Source organism: Cydia splendana, chromosome Z (assembly GCF_910591565.1).
Source record: "Cydia splendana chromosome Z, ilCydSple1.2, whole genome shotgun sequence".
Lineage (NCBI taxonomy): Eukaryota > Metazoa > Arthropoda > Insecta > Lepidoptera > Tortricidae > Cydia > Cydia splendana.
The window spans coordinates 2,842,936-2,862,849 of NC_085987.1; the positions used below are offsets into that span (position 1 = coordinate 2,842,936).

General features: G+C 38.1%; 3 protein-coding genes and 1 long non-coding RNA gene across 6 annotated transcripts in view; 3 read left to right on the forward strand and 1 right to left on the reverse strand.

Annotated features, from left to right (window-relative positions):
* The first annotated feature begins 163 nt into the window (after positions 1 to 163).
* On the forward strand, positions 164 to 2,693 carry LOC134804619 (glycine--tRNA ligase). Its single transcript, XM_063777721.1, has one exon. It carries the CDS (start codon positions 301 to 303, stop codon positions 2,497 to 2,499), a length of 2,199 nt encoding a protein of 732 aa, XP_063633791.1. The 5' UTR covers positions 164 to 300; the 3' UTR covers positions 2,500 to 2,693.
* A 773-nt stretch (positions 2,694 to 3,466) lies between these two features.
* On the forward strand, positions 3,467 to 19,396 carry LOC134804623 (casein kinase II subunit beta). 3 transcript variants are annotated; one of them, XM_063777733.1, is made up of 8 exons: positions 3,467 to 3,603; positions 3,838 to 3,913; positions 3,994 to 4,096; positions 5,513 to 5,612; positions 6,467 to 6,558; positions 7,997 to 8,186; positions 8,664 to 8,761; positions 19,244 to 19,396. In XM_063777733.1, the coding sequence occupies exons 2-8, from the start codon at positions 3,842 to 3,844 to the stop codon at positions 19,261 to 19,263; spliced, it is 675 nt and encodes a 224-aa protein (XP_063633803.1). In that variant the 5' UTR covers positions 3,467 to 3,603; positions 3,838 to 3,841; the 3' UTR covers positions 19,264 to 19,396. The 3 variants fall into 3 exon arrangements, with proteins under 3 accessions (XP_063633803.1, XP_063633800.1, XP_063633801.1); XM_063777730.1 differs by having other exon boundaries at positions 19,241 to 19,380; XM_063777731.1 differs by having other exon boundaries at positions 3,520 to 3,663; positions 19,241 to 19,380.
* Positions 11,824 to 19,914, reverse strand: part of LOC134804624 (spectrin alpha chain) — a 131,182-nt gene continuing 123,091 nt past the window's right edge. The window contains exon 47 of the mRNA XM_063777734.1: positions 11,824 to 11,835. The gene's annotated coding sequence lies outside the window, so the exon portion shown is untranslated. The remainder of the gene's footprint in view (positions 11,836 to 19,914) is intronic.
* LOC134804642 (uncharacterized) lies at positions 16,187 to 17,885 on the forward strand. The gene is made up of 2 exons (XR_010146163.1): positions 16,187 to 17,420; positions 17,537 to 17,885. It is a non-coding gene; the product is annotated as an uncharacterized LOC134804642 (long non-coding RNA).

Below are 19,914 nucleotides of genomic sequence, written 5' to 3' on the forward strand. Positions count from 1 at the left end.
ACTTTTGTTTTTATTTTGAAACTACAGTGATTTGTAATATGGAGCTTTTGTTAACGAAAACAAGGATTTTAGAACTCTTAAACAACCGATTTATGGTTATTGTTCACCATAAAAATTTCATCGCACATGAACGCAGCACAACACTACACGAATTTGACAGCTGTTGCAAAAGAATGTACCGTGAACGTGGCTTATGAATTTCGTCACTCACGTTCTTTCACCGTCAGCCACCACGCGAACAAAAACCTAATTACCGGCGAACATATGTGAATAATATGTAAACGCACACACCTCATATAAATGAGAAACCTTTCCTCCCTATTTCATAAGTGTAGTGTACTTAGTAAACTTTTGCCAGTTGTCGTAACACCGCGCCGCCTGTCGCACCAGCTGCAGCAGTGGGGCAGCAATAAGGTCCACAGGAAGATCAAAATACCCAATCCTCTTCGTGAAATAATCATGGCTGACCCCAAGATCGAAGAAATTCTGGCGCCGCTCCGCGCGAGCGTGAAAGAGCAGGGTGATTTAGTGCGTAAACTGAAAGAAGAGAAGGCTCCCGAAATCGACGTGAAGAAAGCCGTCGCCGAGCTCAAAGCGAGAAAGAAAATTTTAGAAGACAAGGAACTGGCGCTGGCGCCTACTGAAGAATCTTTCGATCGCTCCAAGATGGAAGATCTCATCAAGAGGAGATTCTTTTACGACCAATCTTTCGCTATCTACGGAGGTATCACTGGCCAGTTCGACTTCGGGCCGATGGGCTGCGCGCTGAAAAGCAACATGATCCAGCTGTGGAGGAAGTACTTCATTCTACATGAGCAAATGTTGGAAGTGGACTGTTCTATACTCACACCTGAGCCTGTACTGAAGGCTTCCGGCCATGTGGAGAGATTTGCTGACCTGATGACTAAAGATGTGAAATCTGGAGAATGCTTCCGCTTGGACCACTTGATCAAGGCGCATTTAGAGAAGATCAAGAGTGAGAAGAACACAAAACCTGAGCTCAAAGCAGAGATTGAAGATATTCTTGTGAAGCTCGATGGCATGACTGCTGATGAGATGGCTGCACTGATGAAGAGATTTGAAATGAAATCTCCAATCAGCGGGAATGAGCTGACACCACCAATTGAGTTCAATCTCATGTTCAATACTCAGATTGGTCCATCAGGTCTTATCAAGGGCTTCCTCAGGCCTGAAACTGCCCAAGGCATCTTTGTTAATTTCAAGCGCCTCCTAGAATTCAACCAGGGTCGCCTACCATTTGCTGCAGCACAGATTGGCAACTCATTCAGAAATGAGATCTCTCCCCGCTCTGGCCTGCTCAGAGTGAGAGAATTCACCATGTGTGAGATTGAGCACTTCTGTGACTCCAAAGACCATCCCAAGTTTGAGGCAGTCAAGGACACTAAGATGCTGTTGTACTCTGCTGACAACCAGGAGCAGGGGCGGCCAGCTGAAATTGTCACTATCGGAGAAGCTGTGGCCAGAGGCACAGTCAACAATGAGACCCTTGGTTACTTCATGGCCAGAATTCATTTGTATCTGTTAGCAGTAGGTATTGATGCTAACAAGCTTAGGTTTAGGCAGCATATGGGCAATGAGATGGCCCACTATGCCTGTGACTGCTGGGATGCTGAATGCCTGTCTAGTTACGGCTGGATTGAGTGCGTTGGCTGTGCTGATAGATCTGCCTATGACTTGACACAACACACTAAAGCTACTGGTGTCAGATTAGCTGCCGAAAAGAAACTGCCAGCTCCTAAACAAATAGTAGTAGTAGAAGCAGTCGCTAACAAAGCTGCTATTGGCAAAGCTTTCAAGAAAGATGCTAAAGTAATCAATGACACCCTGGCAGCCATGGATAATGCCACTTTGGACCAACTACAGAAGGAACTGAATACAGAAAGAGCATACAATCTCATTACACCAAATGGCGAATTTAAGCTTACGGCCGATCTCGTCAGCGTCAAGAAGTCAGAAAAGACGATTCATGTAGAAGAGATCATACCCAGCGTGATTGAGCCATCCTTTGGGGTTGGTAGGATTTTATATTGCTTGTTGGAGCACAATTTCAAGATGCGCGAAGGCGATGAACAGAGGACGTACTTCTCACTGCCTGCAACCGTTGCTCCCATGAAGTGCGCAGTGCTGCCTCTGAGCGGCAACACCGAGTTCCAACCGTTTGTTCGCGAGCTCTCTCAGGAGTTAACATCTGCAGATGTGTCCCACAAAGTGGACGATTCCTCCGGCTCGATCGGCCGCCGCTACGCACGCACAGATGAGCTCGGCGTGCCATACGCCATCACCGTCGACTTTGACACGACAAAGGCGCCTCACACGGTGACCTTGAGAGAGCGGGACAGCATGTCGCAGGTCCGACTCCCTCTAGCCGACGTACCGAACGTCGTCCGCGACCTGTCCAACAGCAAGATCTCCTGGGCCGATGTTGAGGGGAAATACCCTAAATTCGAGCAGCAAGAGACCAAGGGAGCGGCCGCGTAGTATGAGGCATTCTGACGCAAACAGATGTTTGTCCAAGTGTCCTATGTGACGCAATCGAGGTGCACTCTCCTATAGTGTTAGCTTAAGCTTAATTGCGCATTTGTTTCAGAATTTTCACCTACATAATCATATTTTCATTTGAAACAGTCTTTGTATTTATTTTGCAGTCTACAAATAAACATAAAATTACATTATTGTGTTCGTTTTTCTCAAAGACCTGTTCCGTTACTAGGTATTTTTATTAGTTTTTTGCATACATTATTGTTTTACAGCTAACTAGCCACACTTAGCAGATGTAAATATAACTGACTTTAACTAATAGCACTATTAAGTACTAAAACATATAAAAACAAATAAATGCGCATTTTCTCAGAGACAAGACCAAGCTAGATAGATTTTTCGGCCCCGTAAACGTAAACCCCATAGCAAATTTAAACGAAATCGTTAGAGCCGTTTTCGAGATCCCCGAAATATTATAAATATACAAGAATTGCTCGTTTAAGGTATACCATGTCACAAAATTAAACACTGCTATTATAAAAATTAGTTAAAATATATTCCAAACTTTGGAAAGGCGGGGTAGCACAGCTACTTTACCGCCCTAGGGCGGGATTAAGGACAATACGTGCGTATGTCAAAAATTTAAAGAGCCATCATTATTGTAAAACGTTGTACAATACACGTGCGAAAAGGTAATTCGCAACTCATGTCGTATTTCGATTAATCGCCACTCGCTGCGAATTACCTACTTTTCGCACTTATATCGTAATGTACTATTATGTGGCTTTGGGTGTGGTATTCCATCTATTCCAAATCTATTCTGTCCAATATATTGGTCCAATGTCATTGCGTCTCTCATTAAGCAAAATATGAAATTGGACACCCTTTGGTAAATAAGAGATATCTCTTTTTCGCTCTCACTTATGTCGGTCGTTACGGCGGTGGGGTGCGGTAGTCTGCTACGGCTTTTAGTGTCCTTCCTATTTTGTCTGTGAACGACCATAGACAAAGCTGGATATCCGCATCACTACACGAAATAGTGAATGAATGAAATTGTCTCCCTCTGAGGAGATCGTCAAGCGTGGCTAATCAAGGTACCAAAAGGTGAGGTTTCTCGGCTTTAATTCCCTGTTTAACACGTTATAAACCGCCAAATACGACCAAGTAAGTCCTGCCAGAAACACTGCGTTATAGATTAAACTTGAAATTAGCGTCAAATAGTTCAAGTCGTCGTTGCAATCTTAGGAATGCGAATTTGATGAAGTGTGGCCAGTCAGGCGTTGGTTTTGTATGCAAGGAACTGTGACAACCAAGTTAGTGAATATTTGTGTGTTCTAGGAAAATGAGTAGCTCGGAGGAGGTATCATGGATTTCATGGTTCTGCGGGCTGCGAGGGAACGAATTCTTTTGCGAGGTGAGTAAATCGAACATGGAAAACCGAGTGCATCAATGCACGAAGATAATGTCCTTATTGATCGTTATGTTCTATTTTAGGTGGACGAGGATTATATTAATGATAAATTTAATCTGACGGGGCTGAACGAACAAGTGCCGCACTATAGACAAGCCCTGGATATGATCTTGGACCTTGAGCCTGGTAAGCCACATATTTATTTTTGCCTACTTGCAGTAATTTTATTATGTTTGAGTGTAATGCGATTTCTTAATTTGAAGTTTTTGTATCATTTTTTAAAATGTACTGAAAAACATGAGCACACTGCAATTAGCCTTTTTTATCAATTTAATTAAATTTTATTATCTTTGAGTGTAATGCAATTTCTTAATTTGAAGTTTTTGTATCATTTTTTTAAATGTACTGAAAAACATGACAGTGTGCTCACACTGCAATTAGCCTTTTTTATTAATTTAATTACACTGTGTAATTTTCTTAAAAGATTGTCATTATGTGGTCATCATTACAAGGGCATGATGTTGTCATTTTATTTTTTGTGTCAACTATAAATGCCAGTCATATATGTTTAATTAGCTTAAAAACACTTTTAATTTATTGAGAAACAAATGGTCATAACAAAAATGCTTTAAAATAAACATAAGACCTACAGTTTTCTTAAATTGTTATGTTAACACTGATGCTGTGAAAAAGGCCTCAGTACTCTCAGTAGTCTAAGATTTTAAGAAATATGCTTTTTTACGACTCCAGGAAGTTTGCTTGAGACTTGGATCCTTTATCCTTTCCTCTCACTTCCCACCAACTTGATATCGTCGGGTGACAAGCAAAAATCACTAAGTACTATCATAAAATTAAAGTAACAATGCACTTTATTACACTTGTAACACGGTTTATTGTCCAATAATTTCAATGGTGTTAGTTAGTGACTTTTGCTTGTCACCTGACGATATAGGGTCTGCCGGTCAGCAAAAGCAATTAATGAGTTGATCTTAGCTATCTCTGCACCAACTTCGACAGAACAGTAATTATAAACTTGACATTCAACACATTCCCTGCCAGGAACCCGCCTAGTGGGCACTAGGTCAACACTACTGTTTTGTCCATTATGTGGCCGCACCAACCCGGCTATCAAGCACCTACAGATATTGTATGGCTGTTGGAGTATGGTTTAATTTTTTTGCCTGGCAATGTCTCATTCTTTGTCTAAGCAAAGCAATTGCCATGCAGACTAACTGCAGAGTTAGCTTGGTCTGACTCAAAAATTGTATGTTAAATTCATTACCTCAAGATTGGAGGTAAAGACTGAATGAATGAATAATGTCAGGGGTAGGAAACTAGAGTGTTCAGGCATTCTTGGCTCCGCTCGGCTCAGCATTGCTCCGTGCAATCATTAGGATTGGCTCAACTTGATATTCCTTTGCGTGGACGACCACAGATAAGATAATAATTTGAATTTCGATACCCCTAAATAGCCGAAAGGGATAGTGCCATTCATTAGAAAGGGACAGCGTGATTCGTCCCTGAATCGCTGTACAGTGTTACTATTATTTATTCTATGCTATGTTAGTTGATGATAAGTTACATTGATGGTTGGTTCTACAGATGATGACTTGGATGATAATCCCAACCAGTCTGACCTTGTGGAGCAGGCTTCTGAGATACTGTATGGACTGATACACGCCCGCTACATATTGACCAACAGGTTAGTTCTATAGCTATTGCCCTAATTTGGGGTGTGGATTCCATCCATCAATCTCAATTTATATGTATAATAACAAAATACTCAATAGCCAGGTCCACACACAGGCCTACGTGCGAGGCAATTTCCTCGTGCACAAAACAGTCATGTAGACGTGCCCCGCGCGCGCCGCCTCGGCCGAGGCCAGTCTACACTGGCCGTTTTGTGCGCGAGGAAATTGCCTCGCGCGGCGTATGCTCGCTTTGTGCGGACCTGTGGACCCAGCTAATGATTAGTGTTTATTGCGAGTTTGTACAGTTGCTACTTGCGTTACGTTAATAACAATGTGTAGTTAGTTAGAAGATCAGCCACACTTACCTCACTCCTCAGCCACGCTTATCCATATTGGCATTACCGTAAGTATTGCTATTGGCCACCATAATTAATATGAAAACTTAGTTGTCTATATTAGTTAGCCCACTTGTGAACAGGCTACAGTTCGTGTCATTCACGATGACGCACAGATTTGTCAAATCTAACCTTTAATAACATGACAATACGAGTCAAGGCACGCGTCGTCGTGACTGACACGATCCATACTTCAACTTCAACATTTACATATTCAGCAAATAGGCCACAAGGGCACTTTTACACATCAACATTGAATTTACATACATGCAAAAAAAATACATCAACTGTTATAAAATACAACTAACTGCAACTACCAATTCAAACTAACATATTACAATTACTTTGAGATGTATAATATAAGGTCTGTTTTCTTCTATTGTCTATTTAATTTTTGTTGTGGATCATTTAGTTTTCGTTATATTTGTGTGTGAACCATTCTGATAATATGTATCATGTGTTGTCAACAGAGGTATTGGTCAGATGTTAGAAAAATTCCAAGCTGGGGACTTCGGACACTGTCCCAGAGTTTACTGTGAGACTCACCCTATGCTGCCGCTTGGTAAGTATTATTATGTTTCTAACTATAAATCTGACAATTACAAAAAATGAGAAAATATTCAATTATGTAGGTAAGCATATAGGTATATAAAATCGCCAGAACCAATTTATTTTATTTGTTTCAAAAATGGTTATATCTACAATTGTACATTAGTCCAAATGAAATGAATTTTCGGGGTAGACAAATTAATAATTTGAGCATTGAAATCTATTACAATAAATTGATATTTGACCAAAGATTTCAAACTACTCGTACCATCAGGTTCGTCTGTTCTTAAGCCAGTCTGCAGGCAGCAGGGCAATAAGCGACCATTCACACATTCATTTCTTTCTAATGTAGAAACTAAGACATTAAATTACTGACAACAGAAGGATATGATGTCACGATCCTCAGTATTGAGGGACCGACTGAAGAAGAAAGAATTTCGGCGAACAATAGTTCTGTACTCAACAATACTTAGTGTATACCTATAACAATGGGGACATTGTAGAGAGCTAACTACATATGTTCGACAACAATACGATATAACTTATTGAATTAGCAAATTGCCAGTCTACAACCAACCTGAGGGGAGAAAGATTTTATTATAACATATGCGTTTCCCATATTATTATTTACTGATATACTCACTTATTTCCTTATAATTTGGGTCACATGTTAATGTTAGTGACAAAAAATTTCTACGATGTAGGAGATTCAGAGTTCCCAGTAATAATACTTTTTCATGTGATGAGCACAGATTTGTTCCCTAGAATGTCGAAATTTCTTTCAGAAAGCATGTTGTAGTGACGAGTTGAGGCAGCTCGCTCGCTCATTTAAAGAAAATAATAAATTATACATTTTTAGTTTTTTTTGCTATCACATATTTCATACTTAATATAGTAACACTTAGTAGCGTAGCAAAAAAATATTATATGGCTAGATATTAGAAGTACAGTATAGTATATGGACAACATACAACTTTAGCTTGTGGCTAGACTTCGCACATGTCTATAAAACGTGTAATCACAGGTCAACAGATTAATCATTAGCACATAATAGACTTCGAAAATTTCTACTTATATGTTTTGAAGTTTATTATTGTCTTCTTTGCTAACACGTATTGGTATACTTTAGATGATAATAAGTAAAAAAAATAATTGCATTACACAAAAGTGGATGTAAGTATGTAGGTAAATTATACATAGTTACCAAACTATGAATTAAAAATAGGTAGCTAGGTCCAAATGTGCTTAGAAATGTTACCATTTCGTGGTAAACAATTATATTAAGCATTTCATGTTACTTCTGTATGTACACTAAGTTTATCACGAAAAATAAATGGTTCATGATTTATAATTTATGAAAATAGTTTCTGTTTCAACCTATTGTTTGGTGTTCCAACATTCCCGCACCCAAAACCCCAGAGTATGTTTATCAATGTAAACTTTGCGAGCAGGTCTGTCGGACGTACCCGGCGAGGCCATGGTGAAGGTGTACTGCCCGAAGTGCATGGACGTGTACACGCCGAAGTCCTCGCGCCACCACCACACGGACGGCGCGTACTTCGGCACCGGCTTCCCGCACATGGTGTTCATGGTGCACCCCGAGTACCGGCCCAAGCGGGCCACCGTGCAGTTCGTGCCGAGGTAAGCTAATATCTCTAACACGTCTATTATTGTACAGATACAGTCTTAATTTTGAGTCATCCACATGGCTATCCCACAGACCACCTCAACTGCTTGCCTCACATAAGACGATCGAGGTCACCACACGTGAGCGTGTAAATTAAAATCAGCTGCTCGAAATTGTGACGACGGTCTTGTGATTTATGAAGGAGACAAAGGGCCTGAGGTTCTTTAAACTTTTCGAGCCTTTTGTTTTATTGTCGTTTATGAATCATGTGTTTTGGCATACGGCCTACGGCCTACGGCTTGGTTGAGGATTAGAATTTTTATGAAGAAGGCTGTTAAATATCTTCCACTTATCTTAGTTGGTAAACAAGTTACGCGGTGATTTACTAAGATACGGCAGCTTATTTTAGAGACTACTATTAATTTATGTATTACATTGTATTACTTACCTAGGCATGAGACAGCGGGTCTATAAACTTGTTTCTATTGCAGACTATATGGCTTCAAAATCCACCCGCTCGCCTACCAGATCCAGCAGCAAGCGGCGGCCAACTTCAAAGCGCCGTTGCGGTGCCTCTCCTACAACAACGGTAAACGCTAGGGGCGCGCCGCACTCCCGCGCGCTCTCAGGCGCACTGTCCGTTGACGACCCTAGACTGAGCATTGGGCTGGGCTGATTGGTCGACGGAGCCCCGCTTGCGGGGCTGTGCTGCCGCCATCTCATATATCGAACGACGAAACCTTGCTGACAATGCCATCTGACCGCTTAGCATGAATTGCGTTGTCGCGCGCAAATCCTTCAAGAATTTAGTCGCGGGCGAGGACGCAAGTCATGCTAAACCTTACAGTCAAAGTCTTAAATAAGTATACAATTTTGCACTTTATTTTAATGGTTCAATGTAAAAAATGTACACATATCTATGACTTTGTGAATTGTTGGTTCAACAAGTAAACTTACCTACCGTTCCAGAAATGTATAGAAAATTGCCATTATCAGGTGATAATTGTCAATTTAAAAAAATAGTCGCTTGAAGTATTAATTTGTAGTAGCTAGAGCGTCGCCAGCCGATGGCCCAATGGAGGGCAAGTTGATATCGCCGTAGGCGTAGCTATAAGGAGAGGAAAGGCATACATTGTATGTAATATTTGGCCCCCCTGCTGCCCCTGGTCCTTTCTAGGCGACGTGAATATATATATCTACTGAACGACCTACCCTGAATTCATGAAAAAAATAGCTGTGCTATAGAAATAATTCTGAGACCTAGACCAAAATGTATGAAACTGCCAATTTTTTTTTTGTGATTTTTTGGTCGGTCTCGTAGTAAATGGTTTTAATGTTCAGTATATACACATATTACATTCACCATGAGTATTGCTAAGAGTTGAAAAAGCATCCTATATTTAAGATGCTACAGATTTCATTGTTGTGCATCCTGTTATATTGCTGATATATTTGATGGCGACTGTGTTACACGTGCGGGATCCAGTCGACCAATGCGCCCAGACGGCGTTGTACATTAGTTGTTATCCTAGTGTATGATGTCAACCACTGTACATGCTCAGACACCGTCCTAAAGAAATATTTAAAACTGGATAATAGACAATTAAAATTAGCCTCATGCATGACTTAATTTTTAAATCATTATTTATATCGTTTTAGCGCCGAAAATGATAAAAATACTTTTATAAACCTTGCCATAATATTATTAAAAAATATTGAAAATGTTGAAAAATTTTGTTGAAACGCTCATAATTTTTGGCGCGAATTCGACAGAACTGATGACGTCACTCGGTGTGAACGCAACTGACATTTGCTACTTATGCTCTAGTTTCCTAGGATAGCGGTGCCGTCATATGGCGGCCGTCTCCATACAAATACTACGACATCCATATTTAGCCGTATTATTTAGTATGGAGTCGGCCGCTATATGACGGCACCGCTATCCTAGGAAAACCGATCTTTAGTGGCGAGTCAGGTCATAATGCCATCTCTTTCACTCTTGGTTGGTCTTAAGAATTTGTTGAAACGAGTGACGTCACGTGACGTTTCGACTAATGGCGTTGCGATTCGCTCACTAGCTATTCGCGGGCAAACTTTTGTACTTTTTATTTATTATTTTCAGCAATTAAATGATATTTTAATAAAGCATTTGTAACATGAATTTACACATCGGTAACTCGTGGCATTTAGGTAGCACTTAAAAGATTAGTGATGAGCACACATCGGTAACTCGTGGCACTTGACAGTTTCTAACAGACTATTGATGTGGCAATGTTCTTCCTATACGAGTCGAGAAAAAGAAACCACTAAAAAAAGTAATTAATTAAACTAATCTTTTAAGTGCTTCCTAAATGCCACGAGTTACCGATGTGTAGATATAACGGCAACAAACATTCGAATAAAAAATATTTCGTTCAAATATAAACTTCATGCATGAGTCTAAATTGGTCACATGCTATTTCCTTAGAACGGTGCAGTAATGCTCGGTACACACGATCAAATTACATTGACATTTGTATGTTCGTCTCTCTCAGTCGTGTTTTATATGACGAACACCGCACACTACGTATGCAAAACAATACTTAAGTTTTAACCTTTTAATTAATGTATAATATGCAATAAAATTTCATGTATATTTATTAATAATGTGTGTTTTATTTCCATTTCCATACATGGTGTGGGGTGTTGTTTAAGTCCATTTAACATTTTAACTGTTTGTGTCCCTTTGTTTAATGGTGTGCGTGTATGTCTTGCTCTTTAGACTACCGCTTAACTCAGATGGTTAGTATATTCCCATTTGTCCCCGCCCCACGTGACCGTTGTCGCACATGCGGCGGGAACAGATGGGAATGATTTATATGATAGCACCTATTCCGATCTGTGCCTGGCGGGGACAAAGGGAATACACCAGATGGTGGATGAGAAGTTGTGACTTGAGTAAGTAAATTAGGTTTCAACCTAAAGTGTGCTCTCTACTAGAACACCGTCTGCATTAAGTGGTAAGGTTGTAAATAAAAGATAGAATCGCTCGGATACTTCCATATAAACATTAGTGTTCGAAGCATAATTTTCATTCATATTTTCCATAGAATCTTAGGCGGCTATCACACTGCCGCCGATTCCGAATACTAAAAAACTGACTAATATTTAGTAAACGGTTGAGTATAACCCTTAGTGTTTGAACGCTGTTAATATGCTTACAGCTTTAATGGCTGCTATTTTCTATTTTTGTTATCACTGTGACAATGTACCAGGCACACCTAGAGCACGGGAATGTATGAACATTCTTATAACTTCAATTAATTAAACGAATGAACTATCATGAATACATACAAGTTATACATCATATTCTGTCTCTGTTAGAAAAAGACATACTTGGGTCTAAATTCTTTTCGTTGTCTTGTTTCCGACCACACTGTCACGCTTCTATTTTTGTCTTATCAAATCAATTAAAAATTGAGTTCTATTGCATGTCTTTCTAGCTGTATACAGATTATAATTCTCTTGAGAAAAAATAAAAACTAAATTTCACCTACTAAAAGCTCCACTCCGTCACATTTTTGGAGACAAAAAACAAGACAACGAATATAATTCTGACCCATTTACACAGTTCGTCCGTCATAGATTCGCTTCGTATTTGACCGAGTGTTACACTGGGGCGGACAGGCCAGAATTTAATGTTGTGTTCGTTTCAGTCGGAGACACGTGAAATATAAAGACGTTATATATCCGTACGAAGTTGTAATCCTCATTGTGTAGGTATAATAGACATGTTTCGAATTGTCTTCATACTATTTTGCCAGAATGATTCCGTTCATTCCTCAATCATCATTCGTTTCATCCGCATATAACTCTATATATTGTCAAAGTATCATACACTCATTACACCATCTATACCAGTTTCGAGGATAATCTCTGTATAAAGCCGGGGATACACTAGGGGACAAATGCTGCCGTGCTTATCATATAATAAGAGCAGTAACTCATTTTGAATCTCTTTCAATTGTAGAACATATCGTACAAGTACGAAGTATACAATTTAAATGACATTTCAAAATTAGTTATCGCTCACGGCAGAATGTCCCACGATACGTGTCGCCAGCGAAATCGTGTGAAGTGGCACGACATTGCGGGACTTCGCTCGACATGTCTGGCGACACCGCGCGACACCTGTCGCCTGGGAGTGTCGTTAAGCTTAACAGTCTTTATTGCTTACTTGTCCCTAGTTATTTTACGTTTTATTAGAACAATGCATAATTACGTTCTACCTTTTTCGGGCAATCGAAAACTAAAATATCTTAGGATCTTTTATTTAGGGAAGTAATTAAATGTCAGCCGTTTTTTTAAACTGAACTGCAAAAAAAAAAGCCATTTAATAATTTGGAATGCATACAAATATTTTGCTGGCAATAAATAAAAATCGAGCTACAATTAATGTTCAGCAAATAATTCACAAACGGTCAACATTATAAAGCAATATCGATCTGCTTCTGTTATAATTTATCAGCTTAATAAATAGTTGAGCTGCTAAATTATTATTTGGTAGGCAAGATTTAAAAATTGGTTGACAGAAAAAATATGTCTATAGGCAGTTTAGTCGAAAGGTGTGCATATTAAAGGAATGGTAATCTGATATAATAAGGTGGGTTACGTTTGATTTGAAAAATCGGCAGAGTTGCAGGCTGAGCGAAATCAGTCCACGTGATACGAGCAGCTAATCGTGAGCGTACATTTCATTCGATGATTACTTGTTTGACACCAACTGCTGGTACTAGAAAAGTGGGTTGGGTTAGATTAGAACTGCGACCTTTACAGAAATCAACTCCTACTAGAAAAGTGGGTTAGGTTAGGTTAGAATTAACTCGACCTTTACAGAAACCAACTGCTACTAGAAAAGTGCCTTAGGTTAGAACTCCGACCTTCACAAAAAACAACTGCTATTGGAAAGTGGGTTAGGTTAGGTTATAACACTTATAACTGCGGCCTTTACAGAAACCAAACGGTAGGTTAGGTTGGTTAGACATATGCTGATCAACTGATTTTTCAGCTAACCAATTATTGCGGATCAGTTAAATTGTAATACAAAATGAAATAATTCGCTTACCCACTGATGGCTTAACAAAATTTGATTAATGGTGGATTGCTTACTGCCGCTCAAATAATTATTTCCTAACCAAATTAATTTAAAGCAGCTCAGTATGACATTAATTGCGAACTGGTTTAGAAATACTTGCTTACCATAAGTTGCTGACCAAATATCAATTTCGGCTGACCAAATGTATATTTTTGTCCATCAACATAGGAATATTCTGCAGATCGATTAAATGACACCCTTTTATTTATAACATTGAATCATACTGTGTACATATTAAATCAATATTATTTTTTATTTATTTAATTCTCTAATAGAATATATTCTAGAATTAATAAATAAAAATTAATATTGATTAAATATTTACTCGGTATGATTCAATGTTATAAATAACAGGGTGTTATTAGCCACGTTTTGAATGTCGAGAGTAGGACGAGGCGTGAGCGGTCAAACCCGATAAGTCGAGATATTTTTTCATTATCACGCATGCCACGTATAGTTCTAATTTGAATGAAAAAATATCTCGTTTCATCGGGTTTGACCGCTCATTCCTCGAAGAGAAGGAGATTTAAAATTATCAATTAACATGTGGACGATGGTACAATTAGTACAAGTTATTGAAAAAGATTCACTGTGTCCCGTGATTAACTGTACCCCACTGTCTCCTACTGTTATACCCATTCTAATAAGAGTGTAATGATATAGCTAACAATTAATTCTGATGCATGAATAATAATTGCTATATTGGGCCTAACAATTGACAACAAAGCACTTGTCTAATAAAACGTTACTGGTAATTAAAATGGTTAGAATTAAATGTATGAAAGTAAATACCCTTGGTTAGATTATACGTCGCTCGAGTCGTTGTGTTATGTAATATGTTGGTATCTACAGATAAAAAATATAATATACATACATATAGTTGAATAACATAGTTTTGATCGGTATAAACTAGATGGCGCTAACGTCAACGATAGAAAGAGCCATCTCGGACAATTAAAATTATCGATAAAAAAACTGCAGTCAACTTGGTTCCTCCGTTTGCAAACTACGTTGCCACAGACAGTGGATCTGCCGCGAACACCGGTGTGCCGCGGTACACTCTCAGATCCAGGCACACTCGGGATGTAGAATGAAAAGTTATTTCCGTATATTAAAAATTTGAGAAATGTGTTACTGAGATTACTAGCAACGGGCCTTTTTTGTGATAATTGATTTAGAGAATAATACCCTTTAATCACTTTTGTGTAGTTATTTAAATAATAATTATTAAACATTTTCTTATGTATCGTTTTTAGTTAATTATGGTATAAGGTAAAATTTTGGGCGTGATAGAGAATTAAATTAAAATCCGTGTTTTGACGTTGACGTACCTACATTATTAGTAAACTATACTTTTAAAATTTATCATATTTATGCCGATTTATCTATGTATAAGTTAATCGATAATAATGCCACATTATAGGAAAGAAACACCAATATTACTCTACTCTATAGTACCTATGTAAATATGACTATCTACATATGCCTATTGCCTATATAATAATACTAGAACAGACACATTTTACCTAAAATAATCTCTGATTATAAAGTCCATATACAAAAGTGATAAATATGTTGGCTCGTAAGCAATGGTGCGTGTTAAATTGTTTCACAAGGTACGAGTATAAGTAGGTACCTTCATGCACTACATAGTGCATAATTATTTTCCATCGTATTTTCACGGAAACTTACGAACGTGTCTTGCTAGTTCAGTCAGTCTCGGTACAAAAAATACCGAAGTTGACTGAAGTAGCATGAGAAATACGAACGTGTCCGAAAAAATTCTCTGTCGAAAACGGCGAGTCGCGTCATGGTACTCTTGCCCTAAATGTGCTCTTGGCACTGGTGTGTACAACTATACATATGACGAATCTATGGAGACGCGCACGGTTACAGTTTAATATTAACCTTCATGCATTCCAGTAAGGTTAATATCACTACACCTTATAAAACAAAGTCCCCCGCTGCGTCTGTCTGTGTGTATGTATGTTCGCAATAAACTCAAAAACTACCGAACGGATTTTCATGCGGTTTTCACTGTATATAATTTGTTAACGTTTTGTGTAACCCGCGCGAAGCCGGGGCGGGTCGCTAGTAATATTAATAGTGAGTTGGGTGTAATAGGCGTGGCGGTTTCAAGGGTTAAAGCTAAGGTATATGTCATTTTTGTGTCTGGCACATTACCTATACCTAAAAGAGAAATTCAGTTAGTTGATACTCTGCCTTAGAAACTGGGCCAAAGGGCGTAACATTTAAGCAATAACAATACTAATAGGAACGTATTTTATTTAGATACATCCGACATAAAGGGTGACTGCTATAGTTATTGGCCACTAAATAGTAATTGGCCACTTTGAATACCGCCACAATAAGACTTCTAATTGGCTTGTGTTTTTCAGCCTTACTATGGAAAGGCCAATTACTAATATGTAGTAGCCAATAATAACTACCTATAGCAGTGACCCTATGTAGAGATCCGTAGTAGTTTTGTTCATGTATATTTTTGAATATTTTGTACACAGACGTAGTTTAGACGCTGGTAGGCTAGTAATCGGCTTTCTTGTTAGAATATTGAACAAATTAATTTTGGGCGGATTTTTATGTTTTTCGCCAGATTTCGACAAAATTATGTGGATAGATAGTTCTCTATTCTGTACACGTATGCCCTAAAAAATCTTCCTCTGAGTTGCGATACGAGTATTTTCGTATCCAACAGAAAATTAACACCCTTTCTTCTGGTCAAGTTTTGATTTAGTATTTGTTCCGTTCAAAATAAGAAGCTCTTCAATTCAGCTGAAATCTAACGAAAAAAAAAGACAATCATAAAAATCTGCCCGTTTAGAGATCGATCGATTGTTTAGATTCGCGTGCGAATTCTCGACGAATTTAGACCTGAGAGTAGGACCTGGGAGTTATACCCTGTATCTTTAGATATTTAAATAAAAGTAAACAAAATCTACCCTCAAATGGCTCTTTAAGCCAGTTGAGGGTAGATAAAACATTACATGATCAAATAATGTAGGTTAAAATCAGGTCGTTCAGTGACAGGTCCACGCGGTTTTGTATTTGGTTGGTTAGCCAATAAATGTTATAACTACCCGAAAATGTACAAATTGTTTGTTTACTTTTATTTAAAATACCTAAAGATACAGAGTATAGGTATATTAGGTATGATATCGTGAACGATACGAAAAACCTCGGTCTTCGTGTGCGGACTGTATTGCTGTAAAATATATCGTTTTCATCCCATCTTAGCGGCTCAAAAAAAACATTCTTTGCATTATGAGCATTTATCCCAAAATTTTAGTTGAGTTTGAAGTCGCCAATAAAGTACCTATAGTCAGCAACGGACGTGCCTAAGGGGGCGATCAGGAAGTTGTCAAAATGATCTAAACATAACTTTGTTGTTAAGGCAGTAAGCGCGTATTAAGTAAATGTTTTTGGACACCCCGCTTCGTCGCTTCTGCTGACCGTACTCTGGAATGGCACCCCAATATGGTAGTTTAATGTACGTAGGTGCTAAGTTATTTGTACGGCATTGCGCAGATATAGATATTATAGATAGACAGCAGAATAACCAATGTATTGTAGAAATGGGGACGGGCTGGTATGTCACCGTTTTAATTACCTATATACTTTAAAGTTCGCTGAATTTTGACCCACACAAAAGTTCATCATTAAGAGTAATTTAAGTGCGTTCATGTCTGATTGAGTGATTGTGGTCGTTAACTACACGCGTTTAGAACATAACGTAGAAAGATGTGCGGAGCGCGTATAACTGTAACATAATGATGGGTGAATCAATTTTTTCTTGTCACTCGTAAAATGTCATTTTTCCTATATTCCGTTGATCACATGCATATTCAACCATTGCATTAAACAACGGCGTGTTTTAACCTTTTTGACGCCAATGACGGATATATCCGATCCGCACCGTAGGTCCAACGGTGAAGAAGGATTAATCCGTCACAGACCACCGAGCAACATAGATCTACGTGCATACGCATAAAGTTCAATTTCAGTTTTGACACTTCGGTGACGTGGCGTATGAGTGACAGCTTTTGTGACACGGCGTTGAAAAGGTTAATGGTAGGCGCTTACCACTACATAAAGTGTCATTCTATGGAACTACGTAAACAAACCGCCATATTAAAATTGTTTCTGAATGTCAATTTACTAGTGACTTTTGTTTACATATTTAGCAAGTTCCATAGAATGACACTTTACGAGCGCATACTAGGCGGGTTTATGGCAGTGAATGTGTTAAATGTCAAGTTTTTATGAAAATATGTATTATAATATGTTTTTAATGACACCTCTCCACTTTGTTATGTCATTTAATAGTGTGAAGGATATCATTTATCATATTACGTAGGTACGGCTTTATTCAGTGATGTTAAAACAGTTTCATACCGAGGCCCCAGTAGTCGCGATAGTAAGAAAATGTAATTAAGACTAGCACACGTAAGTTTTTATTTTTATATACGTTACGACTAGGCTAATTGTTCTATTGTAGTCGCGTTGTGTTGAGTATGTTCCGTTGTATCGGTTCGGATAATCAATAAATATTTTAACTGTAGATGGTTTTTTATTGCTATCCGCTTTTAACCACGTATTCCTTCGCTGCTATTGTAAGAGCTAGTTGCTATATAGAGTGACTGCTATATGTAGTTATTGGCCACTACATAGTAATTGGCCACTCTTAACAATAAAGTTTCTATTGGCTTGTTTCTTTCTGATTTGTATAGAGTGTAGCCAGTTACTATGTAGTGGCCAATAACTATAGCAGACACCCTACCTAACTTTTTTTTATCTAAATGCACGTAGACATATTTTAGCCCTGCCCTAAGGCGATTCACACATTGACACTGTTATTTGCCTCGGTAAGCGACAGCGCGCGTGTATAGACGTCGTTGGCAGGATTAAAGTCAAAAACGCCTAAAGTCGTCGCATTATTAGAAAATTCTGTTATGACATTCCTATCCTGCTAACGTTAACACTTTATACGGGCCATCACAAGATGTTGACGTGTAAACCTTGTATGGATAGCTAACATCTCAAGTGATAATAATTATCTTAGATGGTGACTGTAGGCTAATATCTGTTGAAGTGTCCAGTCACCTGCTATAAATGGCACAACGAAACGCGCAAAAATATTGGACACAAGTAATTGACAAACAAACAAACAAACAAAATTTACTTTATTCATGTAGGCCTAGCAACAAGCTCTTATGAATCGTAATTAATCTTAATCTAATTATCAGAGCAATTTATTGATGTTAATATTATTCCATAATAAAATTGGATTATTATACATATCAAATTTAACACTAAAAATTTCACAAAAGGATCGTCAAACATTAAAAAGATTGTATAAAAAAATACTAGTCTAGAATTTCTAGAATAAAATCTAAATGTCAAAAAAAAAGCATAAGTGACAAAAGAAGTAGATAGTATTACATCGGAATATCCATTTCCTCATCAATAATCAAATATACCTAATAAATAAATAATCATTTCGAATAACAATTAATCCCACGTTGTAATATCATTCATGTAGTCTTGTGTGGTATAATAAGCTTTAGAAATAAGTTTACGCTTTACATAATTCTTAAATTTATTAATAGATAATTCAGTAATATGGTTTGGAAGTTTATTATAAAATCTTACACAATTACCCATGAATGATTTTTTATTACCCATGAATGATTTTTGTTGTTATAGAATGTAAAGACATTAACCCTTTCAATTCCACACCAATCGTGTACGGCGCGGTATAGTGAACCTTTTCGCAATGAACGAAGGTTTATATTGGGCTGTAGTCGCGCGCGTCTTTTCACGTCTTTGGCGGTCGAAGGGTTACGTGTCACAGTTTTTCTCGTTTTGGTGTGCCATATACGTAAAATGTCTATTTGAACGGCGATTTTTTTTCAGCAGATTCGAAGATTCCAAAATGATCGTACCGAGATGAAGCGGAGATTCCCGACGCTGACCCACAGTCACTGCACTGTACTACATATTTTCCTATTTACAACAGCGTTGAGTAAAAACATTTAAGGTAAGGTGGGGTAAGACTATCACCGGGACAAGATATATAAACACTTGTATGGAATCCTCTTAGGATGACTGCTATAGTTATTGGCCACTAGGTACATAGCAATTGGCCACTCTTAACAATAAGGCTTCTTTTGGCTTGTTTCTTTCTGATTTGTTAGGAGTGGCCAATTACTATGTAGTGGCCCAAAACTATTATAGCAGTCACCCTACTGTTTGTCTTGCCCCGAAATAAACTATGTTCGTCTTACCCCACTTTACCTTATAGTTATAATTAGTAATGTAAATCCAAAGCAACAGTATTGAGAATTCCTTAGATTACACTTAAACGTATTTCGTGGACTACACTTCCCCAGTTAATGTATGATATTGACAGATTAAATAAAATACAAATATTTATTTTAATATGAATAAATTGTAAAGTTTTATAAAGTTTTTTTTTCCAATGTGTCCGGTGTTATCCCATTTATCGATGCTTGAATGGGCATAGACTTAACCTTTTCGCCGCCACGTCAATGAAGTAACAAAGTGTCATCAACGCCAAGCCACAGAAT